We start from the raw sequence: 25,333 nt of genomic DNA on the forward strand, positions 1-25,333 counted from the left end.
TTCTGGAAGCCTGCACCTGGAGGGCCAGAAAACCTCCCCAGATGAACCACGATGCTCACCCAGGCCCCCCGCAAGCCACAGCCCTTCCACAGGCAGCCTGGGCTCATGGCTAAGAGTAGGTTCTGGGCAAACTCCCTGGCTTCAAACCAGCCCCGACACTTGCTGCCTGGCAGTCTTAGCAAGTCTCTGAATTTTTCTGGGCCTCCATTCCCTCACCTGTTCAGCAGGGCCAGGAGCTACGGCGTCAGAGGGCAGCTGCGAGGATGAAATGGGGTAAGACATAGCAAAGGCTCAGCTTGGGCATCAGCTTTGTTAGCCACGGTGCTGATGATAATGATGAAGGTCGTGAGCTCGTGTCACCTCTCCCAGCCCCCTGAGGTAGACAGAACAGGCCCTTGGGTACAGACGCAAAGACAGGCCCAGGTAAGTTCAGCAGCTCGCCCAAGCTGTTAAAGCCAGCCCAGACTGGGGACCAGAGGAAGCAAGAGTTTCAAGAGCTGAGGGGCTCTCTGGGGCCCCTCACCCAGGCTCCTCCATTGCAGAAGGGAGGGGACCAGCCCACAGACAAGCACGGTGACTGGCTGAGCTGGCTCTGGGGCCCAGGGCTCCAGAGTCTCAGGCCAGTGCTGCGAGCTGTGGCAGACCACAAGCCTCAGCTGGGAAAAGTAATCCCTGGTCAGTATGCTTTGGAAACAATCCATAGAGCCTGCAGCCCTGGGGGATGGCGCCACTCAGCCCAGCAAGGCTCTGACAAGGTCTGCAGTGAAGAAAACCTTTCCCTTATCCGCCTCATGTTTCCCAAACTTGCGTGACCACAGGACCCTGCCTTTTCATCTGGTTCCACAGAGCACCCTAAAGGAAGCACCAGGGCAGCTGGTCCCAGTATTCCGCATTCGGAGGTGCTAAGGCAGTGGCTTCTTGGAGGCTGGGGGAGGTGACACAAGCCCACGGCCTTCATCATTATCATGAGCACCGTGGCTAACAAGGCTGATGCCCAAGCTGAGCCTTTGCTATTCTTACCCCATTTCATCCTCGCAGCTGCCCTCTGATGCCGTAGCTCCTGGCCCTGCTGAACAGGAGGGAACGGAGGCCCTGACCAGCTCAGGGACTTGCTGAAATACCAGGTGGCAAGTGTCGGGGCTGGTTTGAAGCCAGGGACTTTGCCCACATTCTAATATCCTTCAGTCGGGGAAGGACCTGGGACTCATGCAGGACCCCAGATGCCTTCGGAAGTGAGGTGTGCTGGGGCAAGGCTGGGGAAGTCTGGCCCCCTCTCTAGCTGAGCATCCCCTTGGCTCAGATGAAACCTGAGTTGGGGTGCAGCGTCTGCACAAAGGTCCCCACAAGGTGGCTGAGAAATGCAGGGTCGGGATTTATTTTGGGCTGTTCCAGGTCTCGGTGTAGACAGATGGAGGGCGAGATGAGGGGCCTGTGGCGGGGAGAGGAAGAGGCAGGCCATCCTGCAGGACGTTGTCCCCACCTGCCCTGTCACCCCATCAGCTCTGGGCTGCCTAATTGCTTTCTCAGGGACAGGCCAGCACTGTCTGAGTCACATCCAAGTTGGCTCCACGCCTGCACTGCACCGGCTTCCTTCCTTCTTAGGAGGCTGGATCCCGGGGGTGGCATGGAGCCGAGGTCAGGGCTCGTGGGCCATGGAGGGCAGAAGTGACAGCTGTCACTGCAGAGCTGGGGCTGTGGGTCAAGATGCTCTGCATGCCGGAGGGAACTTGGGGCCCTCTCCAAATAAAGGGTCAGAGGGCACAGGCTGGGTCACCAATTGCAGCTCGGGTGGGCGAGTCAGTTCCTGTGACTCTGTGTGTGTGTGTGTGTGTGTGTGTGCAAGAAACACACTCATGTAAGTGACAACCTGAACCAGGTGGGATCGATTAATCAATACTAGGAGGGCCTTGGGAGCCAGACCTGGGGTTTGAGCCCAGAGTTAACTCTCAGCTATGTAGCCATGAGCCTCAGTTTCCCCCTCTGTAAAATGCAGATCGAAGAGCCCTTCTCGCAGAGCTACTAGAGTGAAATAGTAACTAGCAGACATGCCTGGCATATGGCAGCTGCCCATCTGGGGCGAGAGGGAGTACAGGTGGGCATCCGGCCGCATCTGGGCCAGGCTGTGCCCTCCATCCACAGCTGAAGGGCATTTCTGACTCGACTTTCCTCATCTGTGAAATGGGCCTCTGGGGCCCTGTGCCCCTCCCAGGGAGAATGCAGGGAGCTCACATCCCCAGCAGCAAAGGAGCACACATTGCCATGGTGAGAGTCAGCCTTCCCCCAGAGCGGGTCACTTCGCAGCAAGACCCCTGGAAGCACCACAGGGCCAGTGCTATGCTAGACCATGCGTACCTCAAATCCAGAAGTTAGGGGGCAGGGGAAGCTGGGGAAGTGGGTGGTCAAGGGTGCCAGCTGCAGGGTCACACATACCTAAGCCTAAAGGAAGCAGCCCCTGCTAGGTTCCAGTGTTTCCAGAGCCCCTGATATTTCAAAAGAAACAAAAATGGCATGTAATATATTCTTTATGTGGGCAACCATGTTTTTTAACTGTAGTGTCCTGTGGGGGACTATTCCATGACCCCCCTTTGATTCTGGGCCATGGACTCTGCCTCCAGCCATTATGCACTGTTCCAGCTCTGGTCTGGCTGCTCACCTTCTCCATCAGAGTCTGAGGAGCTGCGTGCCCCAGGTGCCCTTGGCAATTCAGCACCAACCCCCTTCACCAAAGACCACCCCACTCTTCTGTCCCCAGACAGGCGGGCAGCAGGGGCCACTCTCAGTTCTGGACCCAGTGCTGTGTTCCCAGGGACCCTCCTCACCCCCAGGGACCCACATCACCATGGCAAGAGCTGGTCTGGGGTCAGCCTGCCCACAGCCTGAAAAGCCCAGCCTTGTGGATCAACCACTTCTCATGGAATTTGCCAGACTCTGGGGACTGCTTCACCTTCAGGTGAAGCTGCTGATGGCCTGAAGAAAAGGTGACTCCATATTCTCCCAGAAATCCCATGAGGACATGTGGCAAGCCAGAGGCCTGGGATAGAGAGAGGATGACAGGCTAAGAAATGAAGGCAAAGGCTGACTTGGGGTGAGGGACCGTGATGAAAGCTGGAAAAGGCGAGTATAACGTGACTTGCTGACATTTACTGAATGACTACTGTGCCCAAGTAGGGCTTTCGTGTACACTCACTCAGTCATCCAACAAACACTAGCCACTTCCTTTGTGCTAGGCCTTGAGCTGAGGACTGAGAATGCAGATGCAAATGATGAGGTGACATCAATTATCAATGATGTACTCATCAAAATCACATGAGACGTGTAGGAGAGTCTCAACCTACAGATGAGGAAACTGAAGCTCAGAGAGGCAACATAAATTGCCCAAGAAGTAAATAACCTAACAAGGGTAAGAACCAGGGACCAACAGATGACTGCACTACCTCACTTTCTTGGAAGGTAACAGTGGAGCTGATAAAAACCACGAGCCACTAGAATAAGGCTTAGTTCTCTGATTTCCAGAATTCTAGCGCTAGAGGGAAGTGGGAGGGGGTGTCGTGATTTAAGGAGTAAAGGAGAGAGGCTTATTTCACAAAATGGGTAAAACCTCCCAGGGTCCTTGGTGCGCAGCTGGGCCGGCCATCCCAGCAGTCTGGAGGAGGGGTCAGCCGGCATCGAGCAGGTCCTGGCTGCCCCTGCTGGTGCAGAAGTGGCTGGGGTGGGGGTTCAGGACACCTTCTTGGAAACAGCTGACGAGCACCAGCTCCCTCCCGGGACTTCCTAGAGGTTTCTAAGTTGTAAGAATGTCTCTTCCTTGACCTCCCCAAACCTCTCTCTTTGTTTTGAACCAAATTAAGTAAATACTGCTCACAGACACCTTGGCGGTTTCTGGATTGCTCTTCGTGCAACAAAAGTTAAAGTTGCTCACCACTTCATGGGAAATTTCCAGGAGGCAGTTACCAAATGTTTTTTTTTTTTTTTAAAGATTTATTTATTGATACAAGCACTGGGTACAGTCAGAAGCACAGGAGGGTGAGAGAGTTCACTAGAGCCAGAGCGGGAACAGAACAGGCAGACTGATGAAATGCACTGCTGAGGGGAGCAGCGGGTGGCAGGAGAGGTCTACGCGCCATGTGGGACCCTCGCCTGACGGCCGGGGATCGAACCGGCGCTGCAGAGGCTGCGGGCAGCTTCGCAACCCAGAGCTCAACCGCTGAGCCACTGGGAAGGCCCTAGTTACCAAACATTTTGAGGGAGGTGGCACGTTGGGGTTGTAACCATGGTCTAGGATGATGATCCCTTTGAAGGCATTGCCTCCAAAAGACACACCTGAGCCACAGGTGGACCAGAGGTGGTCCCCTGGCCCGGGGAGTGAATAGACAGGGCCTCACAGTGCTGACGGAGCTCATGACTTAGGGCAGCAGGCTGCACTAAGTCAGACAGAACCTGAGGTGTCTGAGGCCCCTGGGGGAGCTGGGAGGGTGGGGGAAGGCAAGAAGTGAGACTGAAAACCCAGCAGTGAGCCTGGACCCTCTGGCCAGCCCCCAGCATTGCTCCAAGACCAGTGAGGACACAGCCAGCTGACCCCTCCTTAGCAAAAAGGAAGGCAGAGCACCCAGCAAGACTCTTAGAAGAACAAGGATGAATTAAAGACCCTTTGATAAAAGTTATAAGAGCTTATTATCAAAATACTTTTAATCAAAGGAAATTTTAATTCCTGCTCTTTAGGAATAAGAATTAGTGCAGAAAGGCCTGAGACACAAGAAGAAATGAACAAAGAAATTGTTAAACATGTAGGTAAATTATTGAAATCAGATAGTAGCTGCATAAAATAATCATAATGGCAATATCTAAATCATGGGTTTTTTAAAAAGACAGAACTGAAATACTGGACATGGCAATTAGCATGTAAGTCAGGAAGAGTGTTCCAAATTGATAGGTTTTAATAACTTTTTTTAAAAGATTTTATTTATTTATACATATAAGAACTGGGGCACAGGCCAGAGGTGTGGGGGGGTGAGAGGATTCACCAGAGACAGAGTGGGGAACAGAGCAGGCAAGTTGACTGAAATGCACCGCTGAGGGGAGCAGTGGGCGAGACAGGAGAGGTCTGCTGCGCCATGTGGGTAGCTCCCTGGCTGGGGATTAAACTTGTGCTGCAGTGGCTGTGGCAAGCTTCATAGGTTGCATCTTAAGCCCTTGTGCCACCAGGGAGGCCCCGAATTGATAGGTTTTAAATAACTCTTACTGTTTGGGAGAGGGCATTAGAGCTTGATTAACACTAGGTTTTAAGTTAAGTATGCAGAGTCCATTTGCAAAGGTAGTTACTAATAGGTGTTCTAGAATGTGAGTGAGAAGTGGAATCATCTGGGGGTGGGGGCGGAGGCTTCCTGAAACCAGGATGAAGAGGCTCCGCTCCCAGAGTTTCTATTTGAGTTCTAGAACCACTGCACCAAACAGAAATTACAAGCTGAGGGGAGAGAAAACGAGCAAACAAAAACAGCTCCCCTCTAGACCAGTCTGTGCTGTAGAAATATGCAGATCAAAAACTTAATTTTATATTTTCTAGCGGCCACATTAAAAAGTAAACAGAAACAGGTAAAATTAATTCTAGGAATAGATTTTACTTAATCCAATAGGCTCAAAATATCATCATTCCATATGTGACCAGCATAAAAATGATTGCGGTTTGGGCCTTCCCTGGTGGCGCAGCAGTTGAGCGCAGCCTCTGCCGCACCAGTTCGATCTCCAGCTACTGGTGAGGGTCCCACAAAAAAAAAAAAAAAAAGAAAAGATTGAGGTCATTTGCATTCTTTTGTTTGCACTAAGTCTTCACCATCCAGTCTTTATTTTATACTTTCCACACTTAATTGGACATCACCGGCACTCAGTATCCACATGTGGCCTGTCACCCACTGGATAAGCAGGTCCAGGGTGTCAGGGACCTGAGCTGAGTGGCCCTGAGGGCCACTGTGTGCCAGGCAATAAGCGGAGCCCACCCTCACACAGACCTGCTGGGTCTATATCAACCCCACTCCTGATGGGGAGAGCAAGGCTGAGAATATCTCCTCCCCAAGAACATCTGGTTGGTGAGCAGCAGAGCTGGGATTCAAACCCAGGTCTTTCATATTCCATGCCAATCTCAGAACCTCTAGGCCAGAAGTTTTGTAAAATGTTTTCTGAACAGACCAGACAGTCACTCTTTTAGGATTTGTGAAGCAATCCCTCAGCCCACCACTGTGCCAGGAAAGCAGCTGTAGGCAATATCAAGCAAATGAACATGACTTTGTGTCAATAAAACTTTATTTAGAAAACAGGCAGAGGGCCAGCTTTGGTCCCAGGCCACCATTTGCCATAGTTACTTGGGCTGGGCTGTGAGGACCACTTTGGAGGAATTGTCATCACTGACGGTAACACCCAGGGGCACACATGCATGTGTGTGGTGGAGGAGGGCCCCAGAGTCCTCAGACTCCCCAGGGGCCTAGCTGGACCCTAACTCCCAGCCCTCTGCTGGGAGGCCTGGCTATAAACATGAGTTATTCCCCTCTCAGGGCTGAGACAGAGGGGGCATAAAAACCAGGACTGATGGAATCCTGGACATAAAACCCGGTAATTACTGGTACAACCCCAAATATTCCCTCCTCAGTCCTTCTGCAGCAGTGTCTCCTTGGCATTCAGTCCTGGCCGGTTGGGGGATGCGGGGTGCGGGGCGGGGGGGGCATGAATAACTCTTCTCAGGAGCCGAAAAGTGTGGTTTGCTCAGACAGCCCAGCTTGGCCTCTGGCTCTCCTGGAGCCTGGACTCCATGAACAATGTGAACTGAAAGCAATTCCCTCACAGGCCTGAGGCCTACCAGCCATAGACAGCCGCGCATGGACACTGACTCCCCGAGCTCAGAGCTCAGTTGCTTCTTCTCTTTGTCCACTAAGCCGCCACCCCTGCACCCCTCTCCAGCCACTCTCTCCTTCTGCCTCTTTATCTTTCCGTCCTTTTCTGAGGCACACTTTCCCACTCCCGAAGGCATGCTTTGAGTCTCTCCTCAAGTCTCCCCCGTTCCCTCTTCCTCCTGCCTCTCTCCCCTCCCCCCGCTGCTTTATCTCCCTCACCCAGGCAGACATAGCCAACCCACCCATGACCCATGGGGCACAGACAGACAGCTCCACCCCTCACCTCACAGACAGCCTCACCCCCACGGGACAGGCTGGTGTCCAGCTGGGACAATGCATTTCTGCCCAGAGAAATTTGACAGCAAGGGGCCGGGTTGCCCCATCAGCGCCTGAACTCTTCTCAAGCCGCATTTACCCCAGGGGAGCAGAGGGGCTGAAGTAATGTCGCTGTGGTCCTCCTTGTCCCCAAAAGCGCCTGAGCTCCTGCAGAAGGAGCTCCCGTTACCAGTAGGAGTCTCCCACGTCTGAGGGTCAACCACAGCTCCACATTCAAAATTTACAGTCCCCACACGGACCTGAGGTAGCTATTGGTTTTACACCCATTTTACAGATGAGTAAATTGAGGCTTCAAATGTAAAGAATTTTTCCCTAACCCTAGTTCTGTTCGACCACAAAACCCAGTGTCTTTCCACACGCCAGGTCCAAATCAAATGGACAACAAAGGGTGTGTCTGGGAATCCTGGGTCCCCAGGTTTGGCCTCACGTCATCTCTCAGCTTTCCCGAGGCACCTACAGAGACAGGGCTCAGTCACGGGAGCGAGAAGGGTTTCTTGGTTCTCTCCAACCCAAGGAGGACCCCCAGGCTGGGGGCCTGGAGCCACCCCTGTTTCGGACAGCATTGGAAAGACTTCCCTGCAGGCCAAACCCATCTCAGGGGGCCTGGTACCAGCAGAAGGGACAAGTGCAGTTCGGGCCTGAGTCCCGGGCAGGCAGCCCTGCCCCCAAGCAGGAACTTGGAGCCCTGACACAGGCAGATGCTGTCTCTGAGTTCCTGGTGCCTGGTGTTCAGCCAGGGGACCTGCGCAGAGGGCCCTTTCGTCAGTTCATTCCCCCGTGGGGGTCAGGGGAGAACAAGGCCTCTCTACCCCTGTCTGGCACTGCCAGATGAGCCCCTCATCACCCACCATCACTCAGAGCAAACCAGGGGTGCAGGCAGGAGCAGGGAGCAGTTATGCCAGTGTGCAGAGGTGCAAACACCTGCCCCCACAAGTTAGGTCACCCCCAGAGCACTGCTGGCCAGGGGTGTCCTCCAGGTACCAGCTGGGACTCTACACACTCAGGGGTGCACTTCACACACACATATAATTACGCCCCGACCTGTTATCCTAGAGATAACATCTACGTTTATCCACCTAGTGCTGTGTACAGATGTGCGTATACACACACACGTGTGCATTTTATATATGTGTTACATGTAATTTTTTGAACGTGGCTGGGATCACACTTGTCTTGTTCTTTTTTCATGTGGCAGTCGATTGTGAGCACCGTCCATATCCAAACTGTTCTCCCGGGACAGAGTTTTTATTAATTGAACATGTTCCAACACGCCAGAGGGACATCAGTCATTCCGACACATTTCCATCAATACCCATTTATGCTGCTTCCTATTTTCTAATTTTTCCAATTTGTTTTTTTTTGGGGGGGGTTATGAATGTATCTGTGGATTATGGAACTTGGAGGCGACTCAAAATGCAGGAGAGGAAAGTCACCTCCTTCTTCTCCAACTCCGTCTATGAAACAGACGCGGGTGAACTTCATGCCGTCGGCTGAGCGGTGTCCAGCTTGATGGATGAGCTTCCCCCGCCTCGTGAGGCTGATGTAGGGCAGCGTCAGCAGGGACAATTCTCTCTTTTTTTAAGATTTATTTATTTGTGCATATAAGAGCTGGGGTGTAGGCCAGAGGTGGGGGTGGGGAGAGGATTCACCAGAGACAGGGTGGGGACCAGAACAGGTGGATTGACTGAAATACACTTCTGAGGGGAGCAGCGGGGAGACACACCTGCCGCGCCATGTGGGTAGCTCCCTGGCCAGAGATTGAACTCGTGCTGCAGAGGCTGCGGACAGCTTCACGGTGCTGTGCTTAACCCCTTGCGCCACCGGGGAGGCCCGGCAGGGACATTTCTAGTCAGGCCTATTTTCGAAGCTGTGTCATTGCGTGTGTTACCGAGGTGATCTGTTTGGGGTTTTAGTGAACCCTGCCTTAGATGAAACAGGTGTTTTGCTGGCCTGGGCTGCGTCTGTGCCACCTGAGTGCCCACCACGATGGAAGAAGAAGTGGAAACAGTGGTGGACGTGGGTTCCTTTCTCTTGAGGCTCACTCCATGCATCTGAGCTTGGGCTCCATGCATCTGAAGAAAATAAATCACCCAGCACCCCAAAGATGACCAGCCACTGTGATGTTTATGCCAGTGAATGTGGGGGACGCTGGTGCCCACTGACAGGAGGGGGTGCATCCTGGGGCATCTGTTCAAGGAATCCTGCGCAGTCTCAAGTTTGTGCCACCTCCTGAGGCAGAAGCACCCCCCCCCCATAGTGAAGGAGACAGCATCTTAGAAAACGGAAGATGTTGTGTGAGCGTGGGTCTGTGTGTGTCCCCTGGACTATTTAACTAAACAGCAACAGCTGCTCCCTGGATGGCGTGGGATTTGGGGTGATTTTCACTTTCTGGTTTATTTTTATTCTTTTCTGGTTTAGGCTTGTATAATTCTTTGGAAGGGACATTGAATACTTTGGGGGGGGGGGCAGCAAAGTAAACCAAAAGCCATTTTGATATTGAGAAGAAGAAATGCATGGGAGAGGACATCCTGTGCCCCAGGAGTGCAGACTCAAAGGGTGCAGCCTGCCCAGTTCCTGCCCCCCCAACCCTGCCTGCCCCCACCCCCAGCATGGCTGCCTGGGCTTGTGTGTTGCAGACTCCGATAGCCAGTGCAGCCCCACGCGGCAGAGCCTCAGCCTGTCCGAGGGCGAGGAGCAGATGGATCGGCTGCAGCAGGTGGAGCTGGTCAGGACCACCCCCATGTCCCACTGGAAGGCCGGCACCGTCCAAGCCTGGCTAGAGGTGGTCATGGCCATGCCCATGTACGTGAAGGCCTGCGCGGAGAACGTGAAGAGTGGCAAGGTAGGAGCCCTCCAGGACCCCTGTGGAAATACCCTCTCCCCTCTGGGAGTTTTGCCCATGGCTGCCCCTCGCTGCCCCCGAGGTTAGGAGGAGATACCATGCAGGAGCCCGCTGACCTGGGTTCAGGCTCCAGAGTCCCCACTCGATCATGGTGCCTCCCCAGCAAGGTGCATAACCCTTCTGAGTTCCAGTTTCCTCGTCCTTTCAACGAGACTACCTGGCTGAGGGGAGGCGGGCCTCCATGCGAGAGTTCCTGCAGCAATGCAGGACCCCAGAGACCTCCCAAGTGCTGCCCTGACTTCATGGAAGATTGGTTGGGGGGAGGTAGAAAGCCAGCCCTGCCCGGCATACCCCAGGGCTCAGCACAGCCAACAGCAGGTCCCCAGCCTCCCTTCCAGGCGCTCAGCCTCCACCTTCTGGGCGCAGGTGCTGCTGAGTCTGAGCGACGAGGACCTGGAGCTGGGCCTGGGCGTGTGCAGCTCTCTGCACCGGCGCAAGCTGCGGCTGGCCATCGAGGACTACCGCGACGCAGAGGCGGGCCGGAGGTGAGCGGGCGCCCATCCGAGACCGCGGGCCCCACAGGTGGGGGAGCAGGCCTCAGAGGTGGGCCCGGTGAGCGGGATGATGAAAAGCGTCCAGGGCTCCTCTGGCCGCCAGGTAAACCCAGGTAGCTCTGGCCAGCTCTTCCCAAAGAGAGATGTTGCTGCAGGGAGCAAGAGCGTTCCCCAGATGCCCTACGATTCCCTCAATGTACCCATCAGGAGGGCTTTAGGTCGCCCTAGAACGCCTCCACCTGGGGGGCCAGCGGCAATGAATCTGGGAATTATGCCAAAATGCCTGCCTCCTTGCTCGGGAACCCCCAGCTCTGACTGCTCCAGGGAGAGGAAAGACAGCAGGGGCAGGGGCAGGCAGGAATGGACAGGGAAGATGGAGGGGCACCCGGCTTACCCTAGCAACCCGGCAGGCGCCCGGCCAGGTGGAGGGCTGGCTTTTAGTTGCTCTGCGTAAGCAGGGGGAGGGGGGGGATGGCTTTTTACTCTCTTGAGTGCTCTTTCCTCTAACCCTGTGCGGAAACGTATTTATCATCCATCCAAATAAACAAATAAAAAAACAAAACACCTGGCACTTGGGAGCTACTTAATCTACCAGTTCAGCAGGGTGTCCTTTGGCAGGCACACCTGGAGCAGCCGAGGTCCCCCAGAGAGACTCTCTCCCCACCAACACCCAGCCTGGCCTGCTGGGCAGAACTTGGGGGGGGAGGGTCCTTCATTCACCAAGCAGCCACAGGAAAAAGGGACAGCCCCCCACACGCACACCAGCCCTGGGGGTTCAGAGGACGAGGAGGAAGGAGCACTGTGAAACTGTCGCTTTCTCTTGTGCATAATTATCTCCTTCACCGGTTTCCCCATCATTTTTTGTGCAGTTAATTAATCAAACCTGGTGGTGTGTGCTATTATTTGCAGAAGCAGCTTGGTGGATTAAAAAAAAGGGGGTTGGGTAGGAAATCAGGCTGGCTTGCAAGCAGGGAAACCGAATCTCTGTGCGTCCTGGAGAGGGCCTGGCCCAGGTGCCTGGGAGGCAGGACAGCAGGTGAGATGGGCCAGGGCCGCAGGCGGCAACTCCGAGTAGGAGGGGGCACCTGGTCAGCGATAAGGAGGCAGCGCTGGGTGGGGGCTGCAGGGCAGAGGAGTGGGTGAGGGGTGCACCCAATACAGGAACTGAGCATCCCCTCCTGAACCCTCCCCCCGAGGCTCTCACTATCCTCCCACCCCTCATCCCACACTGCTGTGTTCATTGAACAGGTGGGTCTGCCTGCTGCACCCCTCAAAAATGTGGAGGTCACTGTCCATGTTCCCCCAAAGCCTGGCTGATGCAGAGAACTGAAACTCTAGGGGGCCGGGAAAGGGATGGATTTAAATGAGCAGCCAGATGTGAAGGGATGTGATGACTGTGGTCAGCAGGGCCATCTCCAAGGATCTCAGGGCCGGCGTTAGACACCCGCAGGGGCTGGTTCCTGGAGCGAGCCGGGGCCTTTATTTGAGGGCTCCATTCCCTGGGGAAATCCGGCCTGTCTCTGACTCAGTTTCTCCACCTGTGAAGTAAAGAGGGTTACATAAGGACAGCGGTTGTTCACTTTTTGGGGGATCATGGCCCCTTGGAGAATCTACCCAAAACTTTGGACACTTTCCCCAGGAAAAAATATGTATGTTGCATTCTGGGACCCTCTGGCCACCCATGAAGTTCTTAGGGACCCAGGGTAAGCACCCCCGTGAGGTTGTCTTCAAGGACACATACCGCATGACCTTGGGCATGACCTTGCCCTCTCTCAGGCTGGTTCCCCTAAACTCTAAAGCAGCCACAGCAGAGCCCAGCAGCCCTGCAGCCATCACCAGTCACTCTGTGGACAAAGCTTCACCAGCCCCACCTCAGCAGGACCAAGTTCTTAGGACAGGCCCAAAGTCACCCCAGGCTCCAACCCATTCCAAAGTCTTCCAACCATCTCAGGTCGCCTTTGTGTTTAAAAACAGAGACAGCGATGAGGCCCCTGCTACTATGATTTCTAGGACCCCCGGGTGAGCCAGACCCAGTGCTAAGGGTTTTACCTTCTCTCATCCCTTTGGTCCTCAAAGCTCCAGAAAAGCATGGTTCTCCCCACTTTACAGATGAGGAAACTGAGGCACAGTAGTGCAAGATCGGGGGGCTGAGGGTGATGGAGTCAGAAGGGCATCATTTTCTTGTTAAAGAATAATCCAGCCGGTGGCTTAATTCTGTGCCCAAACCCCAATGTCAGGGTCGATATGGCCTCGGTGCGCGGAGGGGCAGTGTCAAATTTTAGAAAACATCTGAATTTCCCTTCGTCATGGTGCTTTACTCAAGCAGGATGCTTATAACAGAGAGTCGCCAGGAGGGGGCGCCCTGGGACCAGAGGATGGGGGCCCAGCAGGAGCGCTGCCCACTGGCCTGCAGATGGGCTTGGCTGGTTATAAATGGGCCTCTCTCAAGTGGGTTCTACGAGCTGTGCCCTCCACCCACCCCTGCACCCCACCTTGTGTGGCTTCACGGCTTTGCTCCAGGCCAGAGAGGAGGGGGTACTTGCCCAGTATCGACAGCCTGGGCCCAGGGGCCTCGGATGCAGAGGCCCTGAGCTGGCGCTGTGGCCCAGGAGAGAGCACAGAGGCAGGGTAGCATCTCCCTGGAGCAGCAGGGTGGAACCAACCCTGGGGGACTTCACAGGGGTCTGCTGGGGGCTTCGTCGTCCCGGAAGGGAGCTTGTGCTGGGTTGGAAGGTCCCAGTTAGGAGGTCCGTCCCGGCAGCCTCCTGGTGGACTGAAAGCCACAGTTCTTACCCCAGGCTTCTCCTTCTCCCAGGCATTCGATTCTGGAACAAAAGTTGCTGAGCCTTAGCTCTGAGCTGACGCGGGCCCTGGGCCTCTAGGTAACCACATCTGCTCCCACCCTCTGGAGCTGAAGGTCCAGTGGGCAGCTGGCCAGATGTGCAGCCCCGGCCCAGCGCGGCGAGGCCGAAGGCTTCGGCTGTGGGTGTTAAGCAGAAGGGGGTGGGCGAGGAACAGGCCTTGAGACAAGGAGGCCTGGGGTCCTGGTCAGCGGTGGGGTAGGAGCAGGGAAGGCGGCCGGGATCACCCCCATCCCCCAGTCCTTGCGGTGGGTCTGGGGTGTAAGTCAGCCCAGAGCACGCAGGCCCTGAGCCCAGACCAGCGGAGCCTCGGGCTGCCCGGGTGGTCAGCGCCGGGAAGGGAACCTGGGAACAGAGAGCGCGCGGGGCGCCATGTTAGCAGGAAAGTGAGCAAGTTGGGAGAGTGCAGCCCTGGATGTGGGGGTGCGGAGGAGGAAGGACCCACACCAGGGGCAAAGGAACTCAGAGCTTCCTGGATGCCCCCCACCACCTCCCACACCCCCATACCCCCATCCCCCCCTGGGCCAAGCAAGGACGTCCATGACTTCTCTCCTGCAAAAGGAACCACCAGAGAGTTTTCTTGTTTTGTGTGTTTAAAGTTACCCTGTTCTTCTCTCCCTCTTTCACTCCCTCCTTTTCATGCGCTGAGCGCCCCCACGCCAGGTTCATCAGCTCTAAGTCTTTATTCTTTACTGCTGCTCTAGGGGTTACAACAGACACACTTAGCTTCTAAGAAGGTCACACGACTTCACCCAGGGTGCCCAGGCCTGTTCTCCTGCCTCCCTGCTCCTGTTAGCAGAGGGGAGACTCTCCATGCTACAGGCTCCGTGAAACATAAGTAAATCGCTTTCTTTCAACTGTTGCCCAGACCTTTTAAGGAGATTCGCAAACGAGAGCAACATTTGCTTAGATAGTGGCCACTTCCAGGCATCGTTATTCTTTAAGAAAAAAATTGTGTGTGTGTCTTAAAATACACATAACATAAAAGGTAATGGTCACGCGCCTCTTAACCATTTTTCAGTGCACGATTTAGTGGTATTAAATATGTTGACATGGTTATGCACGCATCACCACCCTCTTCCCTGGAACTCTAAATCTTGTAAAATGAACACTCTGTACCCATTAAACAATAGCCCTACTCTTACCTCTTCCCAGCCCCTGGCAAACACCATTCTATTTTCTGTCTCTATGATTTTTATGACTCTCAGCTAAGTGGAATCATGTGGTATTTGTCTTTTTGTGCCTGACTTATTTCACTTCACATGAAGTCCTCAAGACTCCCCCATGCTGTGGCCCATGACAGGATTCCCCTCCTTTTTTCAGACTGAGTAATATTCCATTGTTCGACTAGACCACATTTCATCGATTCTTCTGTCCTTGGAACACTTGGATTGCTCCCGGGTTTTAGCTTTTGTGCATCGAACTGCTGTAAACATGGTTTATATCAAAATATCTCACCAAGGTCCTGGTGAGTATATACCCAGAAGTGGAACTGCTGGAGCACATGATAATTATATTTTTAGTTTTTGAGGGTCCACCATACGGTCTCCCACAGTGGCTATGCCATTTTACATTCCCACCAACAGGCACCAGAGTTCCAATTGCTCCACATCCTCACCGGCACTGGTTGTTTCTGTTTTATTGGGTTTTTTCCCCTTTTCTCCAGCAGCCAACCCGATCAGTGTGAGCTGGTACCTCCCTGTAGTTTGGGTTCGTGTTTCCCTGGCAACAGTGATGCTGAGCATCTTCTCATGCACTTACTGGCTGTTCCTACATCTTCTCTGGAGAAATGTCTATTCAGTCCTTTGCCCATTTCTGGATGTTGGACTTTCTGTTGGAATTTTAGCTGTTTTCATCTTTACGCTTCAGTATAACCCAAAATCCCATGTTATTATTTTCTCTCCCTTTAAGGAAATTTTCTTTAACATTCTTGTAGTCATTCCTCTGATGATGAAATCTCTCCATGTTTCTTGTTAAAACATCTTTATTTCCTCTCTCATTTTTTTTTTAAGATTTTTAAGAGCTGTTTTAATTTCGTTACCAACTGGTTGAATTCTTTTCCCCGTCCAACACCCAGATCGGCCCAGGAAAGATACTTGAATGAGACTGGGGCACTGGAGGGTTTATTCCTTGGCTGGGAGTGGAGAAGAAATGCTCGAAAGATCTCCCAGAACTGGGGAGAGGCAGAGACTTCTACCAGAAAAACAGAAGGGGAAGTGACTCAAGATTCCACATCAGCAAGATTTTAGAGAAATAGACGGGAGGGTCCTGGGACGGCACTCGAGCCCCTTCTTCTTCCCAGCGAGGTCCTGCGGGATCCGCCCTGGTGCTGGCGGGCGTGCATCTCATGGCGGCTCAAGCCTTGTCTTACACCGACGCCTGGTCTCCCATGGTTTCATCTGCAAATAGATCAACGAGGACAGGGAGAGGCTGAGGGACTATGGTGGCCAAGCCCACCGACAGTTTCCCAGCAAAATTTTGAAAGTGCAGGATTTCCTAGGTGCCCCCTGTCCCCCACGGCCACAGGCGCCCCCTTATCAATGTCCCCAGCAGAGGGAACCTTTGTTCCAGCGAGGAAGCCACACGGACACGCCACAGGCGCAAAGTAAATGGTTCATATTGGGTCCCTCCCGCTGTTGGGCCTTCTGTGGGTTTGGACGGATGTAGAGTCACTCACATGCTGCATCAGGCTGGACAGTCTCACTGCCTGTGAACCCTTGAGCTCCATTCATTCAGCCCTCCTGAACCCCAGCCCCCAGCAGCCTGTACCCCTAGCCCCCAGCAGCCTAGACCCGCAGCCCACAGCAGCCTGCAACTCCAGCGCCCCAGCAGCCTACACCCCCAGCAGCCTGCACCCCAGCCTCCCAGCAGCCTATACCCCCAGTAGCCTATACCCCCAGCAGCCTGCACCCCCAGCAGCCTGCACCCCCAGCAGCCTGCACCCCCAGAAGCCTGTACCACCAGCACCCCAGCAGCCTACACGCCCAGCCCCCAGCAGCCTACATCCCCAGCCGCAAGCGGCCTGCACCCCCAGCCCCCCAGCAGTTTGTACCCCCAGCCCCCAGCAGCCTGCTTCCCCAGCCCCTGGCAACCTGCACCCCCAGCCCTCAGCAGCCTGCTTCCCCAGCCCCTGGCAGCCTGCACCTGCAGCCCCTGGCAGCTGACCGCATCACTGTCTCTGTAGTGTTTTCAGAATTCCATAGAGTAGGAACACACGGCACATAGCCTTTTCAGATTGGTCTCTCTCACTTAGTAAATGCACTGAAGGTTCCTCCACTGGGAGGTGTTAGCAGAGGGGTGACGTGACCTGATGGGTGCTTTTAAAAGGCCACCGGGAAGCCCTGGGGACCGTGGGTTAGAAGGGCAGGGAAAAGGCCAGAGGCAGAAACCCGCGGCAGAGATGGCTGTACCCTGAACCCCGAAGCGGAGAGAAGGGACAGACACACCAGTGGAAAGACGGGGAGAAACCATGCCCTAGGCAGCTGGCAGGGCCCCTGGCAACACAGGCCCCGCATCCTCACTGTTAGTGACCAGCATTGCCCGGGGCAGCACCTGCCGCAGCCTCCCCTCCTCCACGGGAGTCACCTGGAATGTGTGCCCACATCCTGACTCTGGCAGAGTGAATGGCAGCTGGACAGGGCAGGGAGGGGAGGGCTGATCCAGGGGTGGCAGGGGTGGGGACCAGCTGGGTGAGGGGATACCTTAGATGCCCTTGAGCGCAGGCACACTTTGGCAGGAGTTACCTTCACCAGGGCAGTTAGCCAGAGGCTGGAGCTCGGAAGAGAGGGCAGGGAGATGCCAATTTGAGAGCCCTCATCAGCAGACAACGTGGGAGCCAGGAAGAGGGTGTCCCCCAGAGGTGGGAGGGGGTGGGGCCTGAGTCAGGAGGGTGGTTGCCCGTTCATGCCATGGTGCCAGAGGGCGCGGGGGTCTGTGGCCCAGCGAGAGGGGGGAAGGGCAGGAGGAGGCCGCCGGGGCCACCAGTGTTGGGCAGCGTGGTCAGCTCTGGTTGTGCTGGGATAAGGACAGCAGGATCCAGAAGCATGAAGACCTGGGAGGCGGGAAGTCCAGGGGGCCGGGAGGGAGCAGTGGAGAGTAGAAAGGAGGAAGCTGAGCCAGGTGAGTGTCCAGCTATGGTGGACGAGAGGGGCGCCCCAATAGAGAGGTGCTCAGGGAGGAAGCCGCCACCACGCCCCAGCTGAGACGCGGGCGGGGGGCGTTGGGGGTGGGCATTCCTTCTGGGAAGAAAGGACCCCAGGGCGGGGAGAGGAGCGGCATCGCTGGGTAAGCCCCTCATTTCCCTTACACATCCCGACCCCTTCTCGTCCCGGGCGGCTCCACTCAGACAACCCCGCTCTCTGCCCCCTGCCCGCACCACCTCTGCTCTCTGCCGGCACCACCTCTCCTGGTTTCTGCAGCCCTGGCAGGTGGGGCGCGCCGTCCGCGTTCCTTGTGCGAGGCCGCCCCCGTGTGGTGAGCAGGGGAATGATGGCCGAAGGGCCTCCCTCCCTCGCCAGAAACGTATTCTTTGTGTACCTACTATGTGCGTGACTCTGGGGTAAGCTCTGTGCGGGAGGCAGAGAAACTGGCGGTGAGGGGAGGGGACTTGGAGTAGCAAAGTCCAAGATGGGGAACTGAGTCCAAGGTGTGCCAGCCTGGGGCTCTGGGCAACCTGAGCTCCCCGGTTTGTGGAGGAAGAGAGACAGCCGGGCCAAGGCTTCCTGGGCCTCAAAGTCTCTGTTGAGCCCCTCTGTCGAGCGTGGGGGTGCCGGGCTCCCCAACAGTGCCATCTCTCCCGCACCTCCTCTTCTCTCCCCGTCTCCGCTCTTTGCCTCTTTCTTCCCGGTTCACCCCTGCTCCTGTCTATCTCCGGGCTTCCCTCCCTGCCCCACCTTTGTATTTTGGTTTTTTTTAAGATTTATTTATTTATGCATACAAAAGCTGGGGTACAGGCCAGAGGTGCAGGGGGTGAGAGGATCCACCAGAGACAGAGTGGGGAGCAGAACAGGTGCATCTACTGAAATATCCCACTGAGGGGAGCAGCGGGCGAGACAGGAGAGGTCTGCTGCGCCATGTGGGTATCTCCCTGGTGGGCTGGGGATCGAACTCGTGCTGCAGAGGCTGTGGAGTGCTTCCTAGTGCTTAACCCCTTGCGCCGCCAGGGAGGCCCTCCCGCCTTTGCTTTCCCCTTCTCTTCATCTCTGCCTCCGTCTCTGCCTGTTGTTCGGCTCCTACCGCCCCTCCCACTCACCCTCTCCGGCGGTGTCTCCCACCAGCCTGTCCAGAGCCGCCGACCTGGACCATCACTGGGTGGCCAAGGCCTGGCTGAACGACATCGGCCTGTCCCAGTACTCCCAGGCCTTTCAGAACCACCTGGTGGACGGGCGGATGCTGAACTCCCTGATGAAGCGGGACCTGGAGAAGCACCTGAACGTGTCCAAGAAGTTCCACCAGGTCAGCATCCTGCTGGGGATCGAGCTGCTGTACCAAGTGAACTTCAGCAGGGAGGTGAGCACCAGGGTGCAGGAGTGAGGGGCACCTTCCCTGCCCTCCTTTACCCTGTGGCATTCACAGTCTGCCCTTCCACCCCACCCCACCGCCCACGCCACCATCGGCAGGCGCACAGCTGCGATCCGTCCAAGCAGGAACCGTGCATCCAGCAGTTCCTCCACCCCGACCCCAACAACTGCATGTTGAGCATGGTCTGGGGGAAACGGTGAACCCCTACCCCCCAAAACTTCCGGCTTATCTGGAAGAAGCACAAAGGAACCTGGTGGCCATGGAAAAATGTTCCGATAAGAGAAACCCGGGATTTTATGAAAATCCATAGGAGGAGTTTCCACAGAGATCAGGGGGTGGGGGTGGGGTTTCCCAGGGATAGGGACAGTGAGCTGAGTCCTGACTGAGCCCTTCGGCATCTAATCAGTAGAAGGCAGGACGGGGAGCGGCCCAGTGGAGAGAACGGCGTGGGCACAGGCCCAGAGACAGACCTGTGGCCGCAGAGGGGCCTGGCGTTGGGTGTGTGACCCAGTGCCAGGAACACAGCAGGCAGCTGTGGGGTGTGTTAGGCCCACACCCCCTTGAATCTGAGCCCTGCCGAGCTGAGAGTGCAGAGCCTCAGCCTCTCCCCAGTGCTCCCCAGTGGGCGGGGCCCTGTGGGGTGACTTTGTGGCACAAGCAATCCAGGGGCAGGAGAGGGGGCTCCCCGGCCTCTCAAACAGCCACTGCAGGGCCCTGGGCCCAGGAGTTGACAGCAGCCCTGGCCCCTGGGGTCCCCCACCTGGTGAAGGAGGCAAATGTGGCAGGCGTAAAAAATGGGCCTGGAGGCTTCAGGTTGTGGAGGCCATGGGAATCCCTGGTGTAGGGTCTGTCTGTCCACCACAGGCCAGGACCACTCTGTCTGGGACCAGCCCCCTGAGGGAAGCTTGTAAAAGGTGCCAGCTGACCCCCTGCAGGGCTTTGTTGTGGGGGGGGGTGTACCCGGATGATGCTCACTACCTCAAGGCTGGATGGACCCAGGAGACTTGGCATCCAAGTCTCATCCACTCATCGTCGGGTGTCTCTCAACAAAAATGCTTGGGCATATGCTAGGCAGCTTCCCTCCAGCCCCTCACCCCCAGACACAGGCCTCTCTGCCCCCAGGCTCTCCCCACCCCACCCCAGGAAGGCGGCTCTTCCTTGAAGGAAAGGCCGAGGCACGGATGGCCCTGGAGCAGCCTTGGCTGACCCCCAAACTCTCCCACAGGCCTTGTCTGAGCCATGGAGCCTTCTTGCTTCCTGTGGCAGGGAACGGGGTCTCGCGTGCGGCCCTTGCCCCAGCCGACCCCTATCTCCCTCCCCACAGGCCCTTCAGGAGCGCCGGGCCCGTTGCGAGACACAGAACATAGACCCGGTGGTCTGGACCAATCAGCGGGTGCTCAAGTGGGTGCGGGATATTGACCTGAAGGTGAGTGATGTCTCGTGGCGACGTGTGGCGGCGGGATGAAAATGGGTTCCTCGGAGTCCACGTCCAGAATAAGGAGAAGCCTAGAGGGACGGCACCAAGAAAGTGCAGCCCAGCTCCAAGGGCAGTCTCGGTTTTATTTAGAATCAGAAAATGAGAAGATCAAAGAAGCAAGCAGGCAAATGGGGGACGCACAGGCGTATGGGGGACGCGTAACCAGCGGCGCCAGCCAAGGTGGAGAAGTCGGGAGGAAGCCAAGGAAAGTCTCAGTGTCTGTGCTACTCTCGCCATGACACCTATTGCTGTTTCTGCACATGCTGTTTTCAGCATGTAGGGGTCCTCATACCAGGGCTCTTGCCCTGAGAGGTTCCCTATCAACTTCCCCTGTTTCTGCACCCTGAGAGGCACAGAACAGTCGAAGCAAAGGATAACCAAGGCAAAGACACACAATAGTTGAGGCACATAGTAGTACAAGCTCCCACAGAGGGTGATGGTACGTCGGGTGGGGGTGGAGGTTGGTACATGCAAATCCACGCTCGGGTGCATGAGGCATCCCTGCCCAGGCTGCCAGAGTGACAGAGGCTGTCACCCCCCCATGGTCTGACCCTCATTCAGGTCCCAGCAAATGACATGCTTCTCCTTTGGGGAGTGAGGTGCTGAGCCGTGCTGAGCATGTGTGGGGTAGAATCCAGGTTCATCTTCTCATTCAACAAGTATTTATGGGTTCCCTGCCAAGGTCTGGGGGTATCTCAGTGACAAAACAGCCTCAGTTGCTGCCTTCGTGGCCCTAAGAGTGAGGTGAGGCCCCCTCACTATTAAACTAAATGGTCCCAGTAAAAGAATTTTAAAGGAATAAAAATTAGGGCCTCCCTGGTGGCACAAGGGGTTGAGCACCACGCTGTGAAGCTGTCCACACCCTCTGCAGCATGAGTTCGATCCCAGCCAGCCAGGGAGATACCCACATGGCGAGGCAGACCTCTCCTGTCTTGCCCGCTGCTCCCCTCAGCAGTGTATTTTGTCAGTCTGCCTGTTCTGTTCCCCGCTCTGTCTCTGGTGGATACTCTCACCCCCCGCATCTCTGGCCTGTACCCCAGCTCTCATATGCATAAATAAATTAATCTTTAAAAAATTTTAAAAAGAAATAAAAATTAAAAAATAAATTAAATGGTCCCAGAAGACCAAGGTCTTGCTGTTGGGGGCGCATCCCCACTAGGAACTGACCCTTCAGGTCAGTAGGGAAATGCCCTTGGACTAACCAGCCTCGTGCCTTTGTGCTCAGGAGTACGCGGACAACCTCACCAATAGCGGGGTCCATGGTGCGGTGCTCGTGCTGGAGCCCACGTTCAATGCCGAGGCCATGGCCACCGCCCTGGGCATCCCCAGCGGGAAGCACATCCTCCGGAGACACCTGGCAGAGGAGATGAGCGCCATCTTCCATCCAGCCAAGTGAGTGTCCAAACCATGGGTAGGGCAATGTCCTTGGGCCCCTTGGCGGATAACTGAGCTTGTCTGAGGTAGCTTAAAAGATGTTAGAAGGTCCATTTCTCTGAAAGGCCACTTCCAGGATGACCCAGCTGAGGCTCACAGCTCCCTCCTGGCTGGCTCCTGTCTGCCCATGGGCCAGAGCCTACTGCCCTGTGTCAGGTTTCCAGGGAGCTTATGGGTCATTGTCATAGTCATTTACGGGACGCCAGGTCGGCTCCAAAGCAAAATCTTCACCACGTGGACTTTATTGGGGTCCCACTTTGCCGATGTAGAAAGGAGGTTTTACAGACCTGAAGTGACCTTTTCAAGGTCATGCAGCCAGTGAACAGGAGAGCCAGGCTTTTGACCACCTGCCTGGCTAAAACTGCTGCAGCAATTCTGGACATAACTCACATGGATTTGGGGAGTCTGATGGGGCCCCAACTGGGTCCCAAGAAAGACTGGAGCCCCCCAGAGACAGCAGTTTGCCCCAGATCCAAGCCAGAAAGCGGGCAGGTGGGAGGACTAAGTTCAGGTCCTGGCTCGGGACCAGGCTTCTTGCCCCAGCTCACCCTCCGTGGCATCTGTGTTCTGACACAGGGCCTGGCAATCTTCTCTATAAAAGGCCAACTAAATAGTGCTTAGGAAACTTATGGTCTGTGTCAAAAGTTTACAGCTCTATCATTACAGCTAGAAAGCAGCCAGAGAGGCCACAAACAAAGTGGCATGGCCAGGCTCCAGGCAAACTCGATGCAGACCAGGCAGCTGCCTGGTTCAGCCCCAGGCTGTAGTTTGCCAAATCCTGTCCCAACAGAACTCTCATGGGGGGCATAACGGGGTAACTTCAGGAGATGGGGGGCAGTGCTTAGGGGGATGCAGATGTCATATGCCAAATGGGTTTTTTTTCTGATGTTCTCAAGTCACACCCACTTAGCTAAAATTGGGGGTCTCCCCTCAAGTCTTCCTTTTCCTGATAAAACTTGCAGGATCCTGGAGGGCTCAGAGCCAGGCTTTGGCCTCGAGGACAGGTCAGATCTTGGCCTTGTCACTTTCCACTGTGTGATCTGGCAAATCACTTCATCTCGCTGCCTGTTTTCCTCACCCGCTAGCAGCCCGTCCCCCAGGCAGCTGGGAGGGCTCCAAGTGTGAGGTGCTTAGCACAGGGCGGCATGTGGGGGTCCTCTGTCCCCCAGCTGCCGTGGTCACTGTCACCAGTATAAGTGTGTGCCTGCCCCTGGAGGGCAGTAGCTGACTGGGCCTCTCTGACCCCTCCAATGCGTCTCTCCCCAGCTCCGCTGGCATCCGAGAGGCTGAGCGTTTCGGGACGCCCCCAGGAAGGGCCTCCAGCATCACCCGGGCGGGGAAAGAGGAGAACAGCAGCAGCATCAAGTACAAGGCTGGCCGGGTAAGTCACGCCCACATTCTCTTTGGGACCTGCCCCTTGTAAGGGCGACTAGTCCCCTGTGCCCATGTTTGTGGCCAGTGGAGGATCCCGTGGGCTGGCTCTCAGATGCAGCAGGAGAAGGGCCCCGGAAGCCAGCTCCAAGGCACCTGCCAGGTGCTCCAGGCACAAGGCGAGGCTCAGGGCAGTGCATCTCACCTGCCTGCCTCAGAATCACCTGGGCTGTTGCTTGAAGGGCAGATTCTGGGATCTACCTGAGCCTCCCGATGCAAAGGGCCTCTTGGGTAAGCTGGAACCCAGCCTTCAGCCAAGTTGCCCAGAAGGTGCCAGAGCACCCCAAACTCCAACAACCACTGACTTAGCTCTTGGACTCTAGGGACCTCCCAGCAGCGGCAGCTGTGCCCAAATGCCTGATCTCCTGGACCCCAGCCCCAATCCCCCCACTCCCTGTGCACGTCCCTAAGTGCGTGGGCACAGGGGGCAGCACTGGCTAATCCAACAGGCCCCCCCTTCATTCAGCAAACATGTTGGGGGGATTGACTGTGTTCTAGGTACATCCTAAGCATGGGCATGCCAACATGAATGCGGGCCACTTCCCTGACCTTTAAATGCTCTCAGCCCAGAAAGTTCCTTCTCACTGGGGTGATATCACCTCCAAACGAGTGAGAATAGCTCTGGAGGGAGGGGTCCCCCAAAAGCCTTCCTGGTTTGTGTATAAAGAGCAGACCCCAGAGCGGATGCACGGTGTGTCTGGCTGTGAGCGTTCTGCGGGGGGAGTGTGATCCAGGGGGAGAGGGCTGAGGGGGCAACAGTGAAGACAAGGCTGAGGAACATGGGGCTGGAAGGAAAGCCCAGCCAGGAAGTGGCTGATGAGAACCGCGCCGGGCGGGCATCGCAGAGGTCAGTTCACGGGAGACGGACATTCCTGAGAGCCTGCGGGATGACGGGAGCGCTGCCTCGGCCGGCAGCTGGCTGTGTCTTTGCAGAGGGGATTTTGACTCAACACCCCCAGGAGCCAGGAACCACTCTCCCCCCTTCACAGCCAGGAAAACGGGCTGATCCAAGGTCACGCCACTGAGAAGTGGCAAAGCAGGCCTCTGAACCCCAGTTTGTGAGTCTCTAAAACCCACACTCTTGGCCCCCACCAGGAGATGCTAGAATATTCCTTTCTGACTGGGGAGTGCAGTCAGATCTCACGCCCGTGCTGGAACGTTCTCAGCTGTCCTCCCGCCGGAGAGAAGGGGTGGGGGGCGCTGGCGGGTCGTCGGACGGTCCGTCCTCGCCCTTGGTAGCCAAGAGGCTCCTTCCAGCGGGGGACATCATGGTTTGTCCTTCATGTCCCCCCACAAGGCCCCCTCTGTTCCCTGAGCAGGGGGTATCGTGAGCGTGCGGGAGCGCAGAGAGGTTAGACGGTCGCTCGAGGTCACACGGGAGTCAGACTTGGGGGCTCCGTGTTTCCCAGACCTGAGAACATTCCATTGTTTCCCTCCCTCTTCCTCTCGTGCCCCCCTCTTCAGCTGCCCCTGGGGAAGATAGGCAGGGGCTTCAGCAGCAAAGACCCCGACTTCCACGACGACTACGGCTCTCTTCAAAACGAAGACTGTGGCGACGACGACCTCCAGGGCCGGCCGGAGCAGTGCCGGCTGGACAGCTACAACGGCCTGGAGGTCACCAACGTGTGAGGAGCCCTCGCCCCGCCGGACCCGCTCAGAGAGACCCACTGTACATAGTGACCTGAGGCGGGGTGCCTCTGCTTCCCGGCAGGCCCCTCAGACCGCGGCCGGCCAGACGGGAGCACCAGGTCTGCCTGCACCGGCAAGGGTCCTTCGCAGCGGCCACCCCTCCAGAGCCCAGGCCCCACCTCAGTGACTGTCAGCGTCGAGGATCCCAGGTGGTCCCCGAAGCCTTGAACTGAGCAGCCAGGGGGAAAGAGGCCCTGAGTGCCCCTAAACACCCTCCCAGTCAGAGCAGGGGGGTCTCCAATCAGACGAGCCGGGGCTGGGGAGGGACCGTGCAGAGCGAGCAAAGCCTGGGCCGCCCGTCGACGCGTGGC

The 25,333-nt window shown here is 56.1% G+C and overlaps 1 protein-coding gene across 1 annotated transcript in view; it reads left to right on the top strand.

The window, feature by feature from the left end:
• KAZN (kazrin, periplakin interacting protein) overlaps positions 1 to 24,962 on the top strand; it is a gene marked incomplete at both ends in the record, with an annotated part of 349,293 nt that extends 324,331 nt beyond the window's left edge. The window contains 7 exons of the mRNA XM_084242125.1: positions 9,851 to 10,056; positions 10,483 to 10,601; positions 18,748 to 18,979; positions 20,316 to 20,417; positions 21,694 to 21,860; positions 23,169 to 23,283; positions 24,798 to 24,962. Coding sequence (XP_084098251.1) covers positions 9,851 to 10,056; positions 10,483 to 10,601; positions 18,748 to 18,979; positions 20,316 to 20,417; positions 21,694 to 21,860; positions 23,169 to 23,283; positions 24,798 to 24,962 — 1,106 coding nt within the window. The remainder of the gene's footprint in view (positions 1 to 9,850; positions 10,057 to 10,482; positions 10,602 to 18,747; positions 18,980 to 20,315; positions 20,418 to 21,693; positions 21,861 to 23,168; positions 23,284 to 24,797) is intronic.
• Between the last annotated feature and the right edge of the window lie 371 nt (positions 24,963 to 25,333).

This window comes from Talpa europaea (assembly GCF_964194135.1).
Source record: "Talpa europaea genome assembly, chromosome: 9".
NCBI classification, from domain to species: Eukaryota; Metazoa; Chordata; class Mammalia; order Eulipotyphla; family Talpidae; genus Talpa; species Talpa europaea.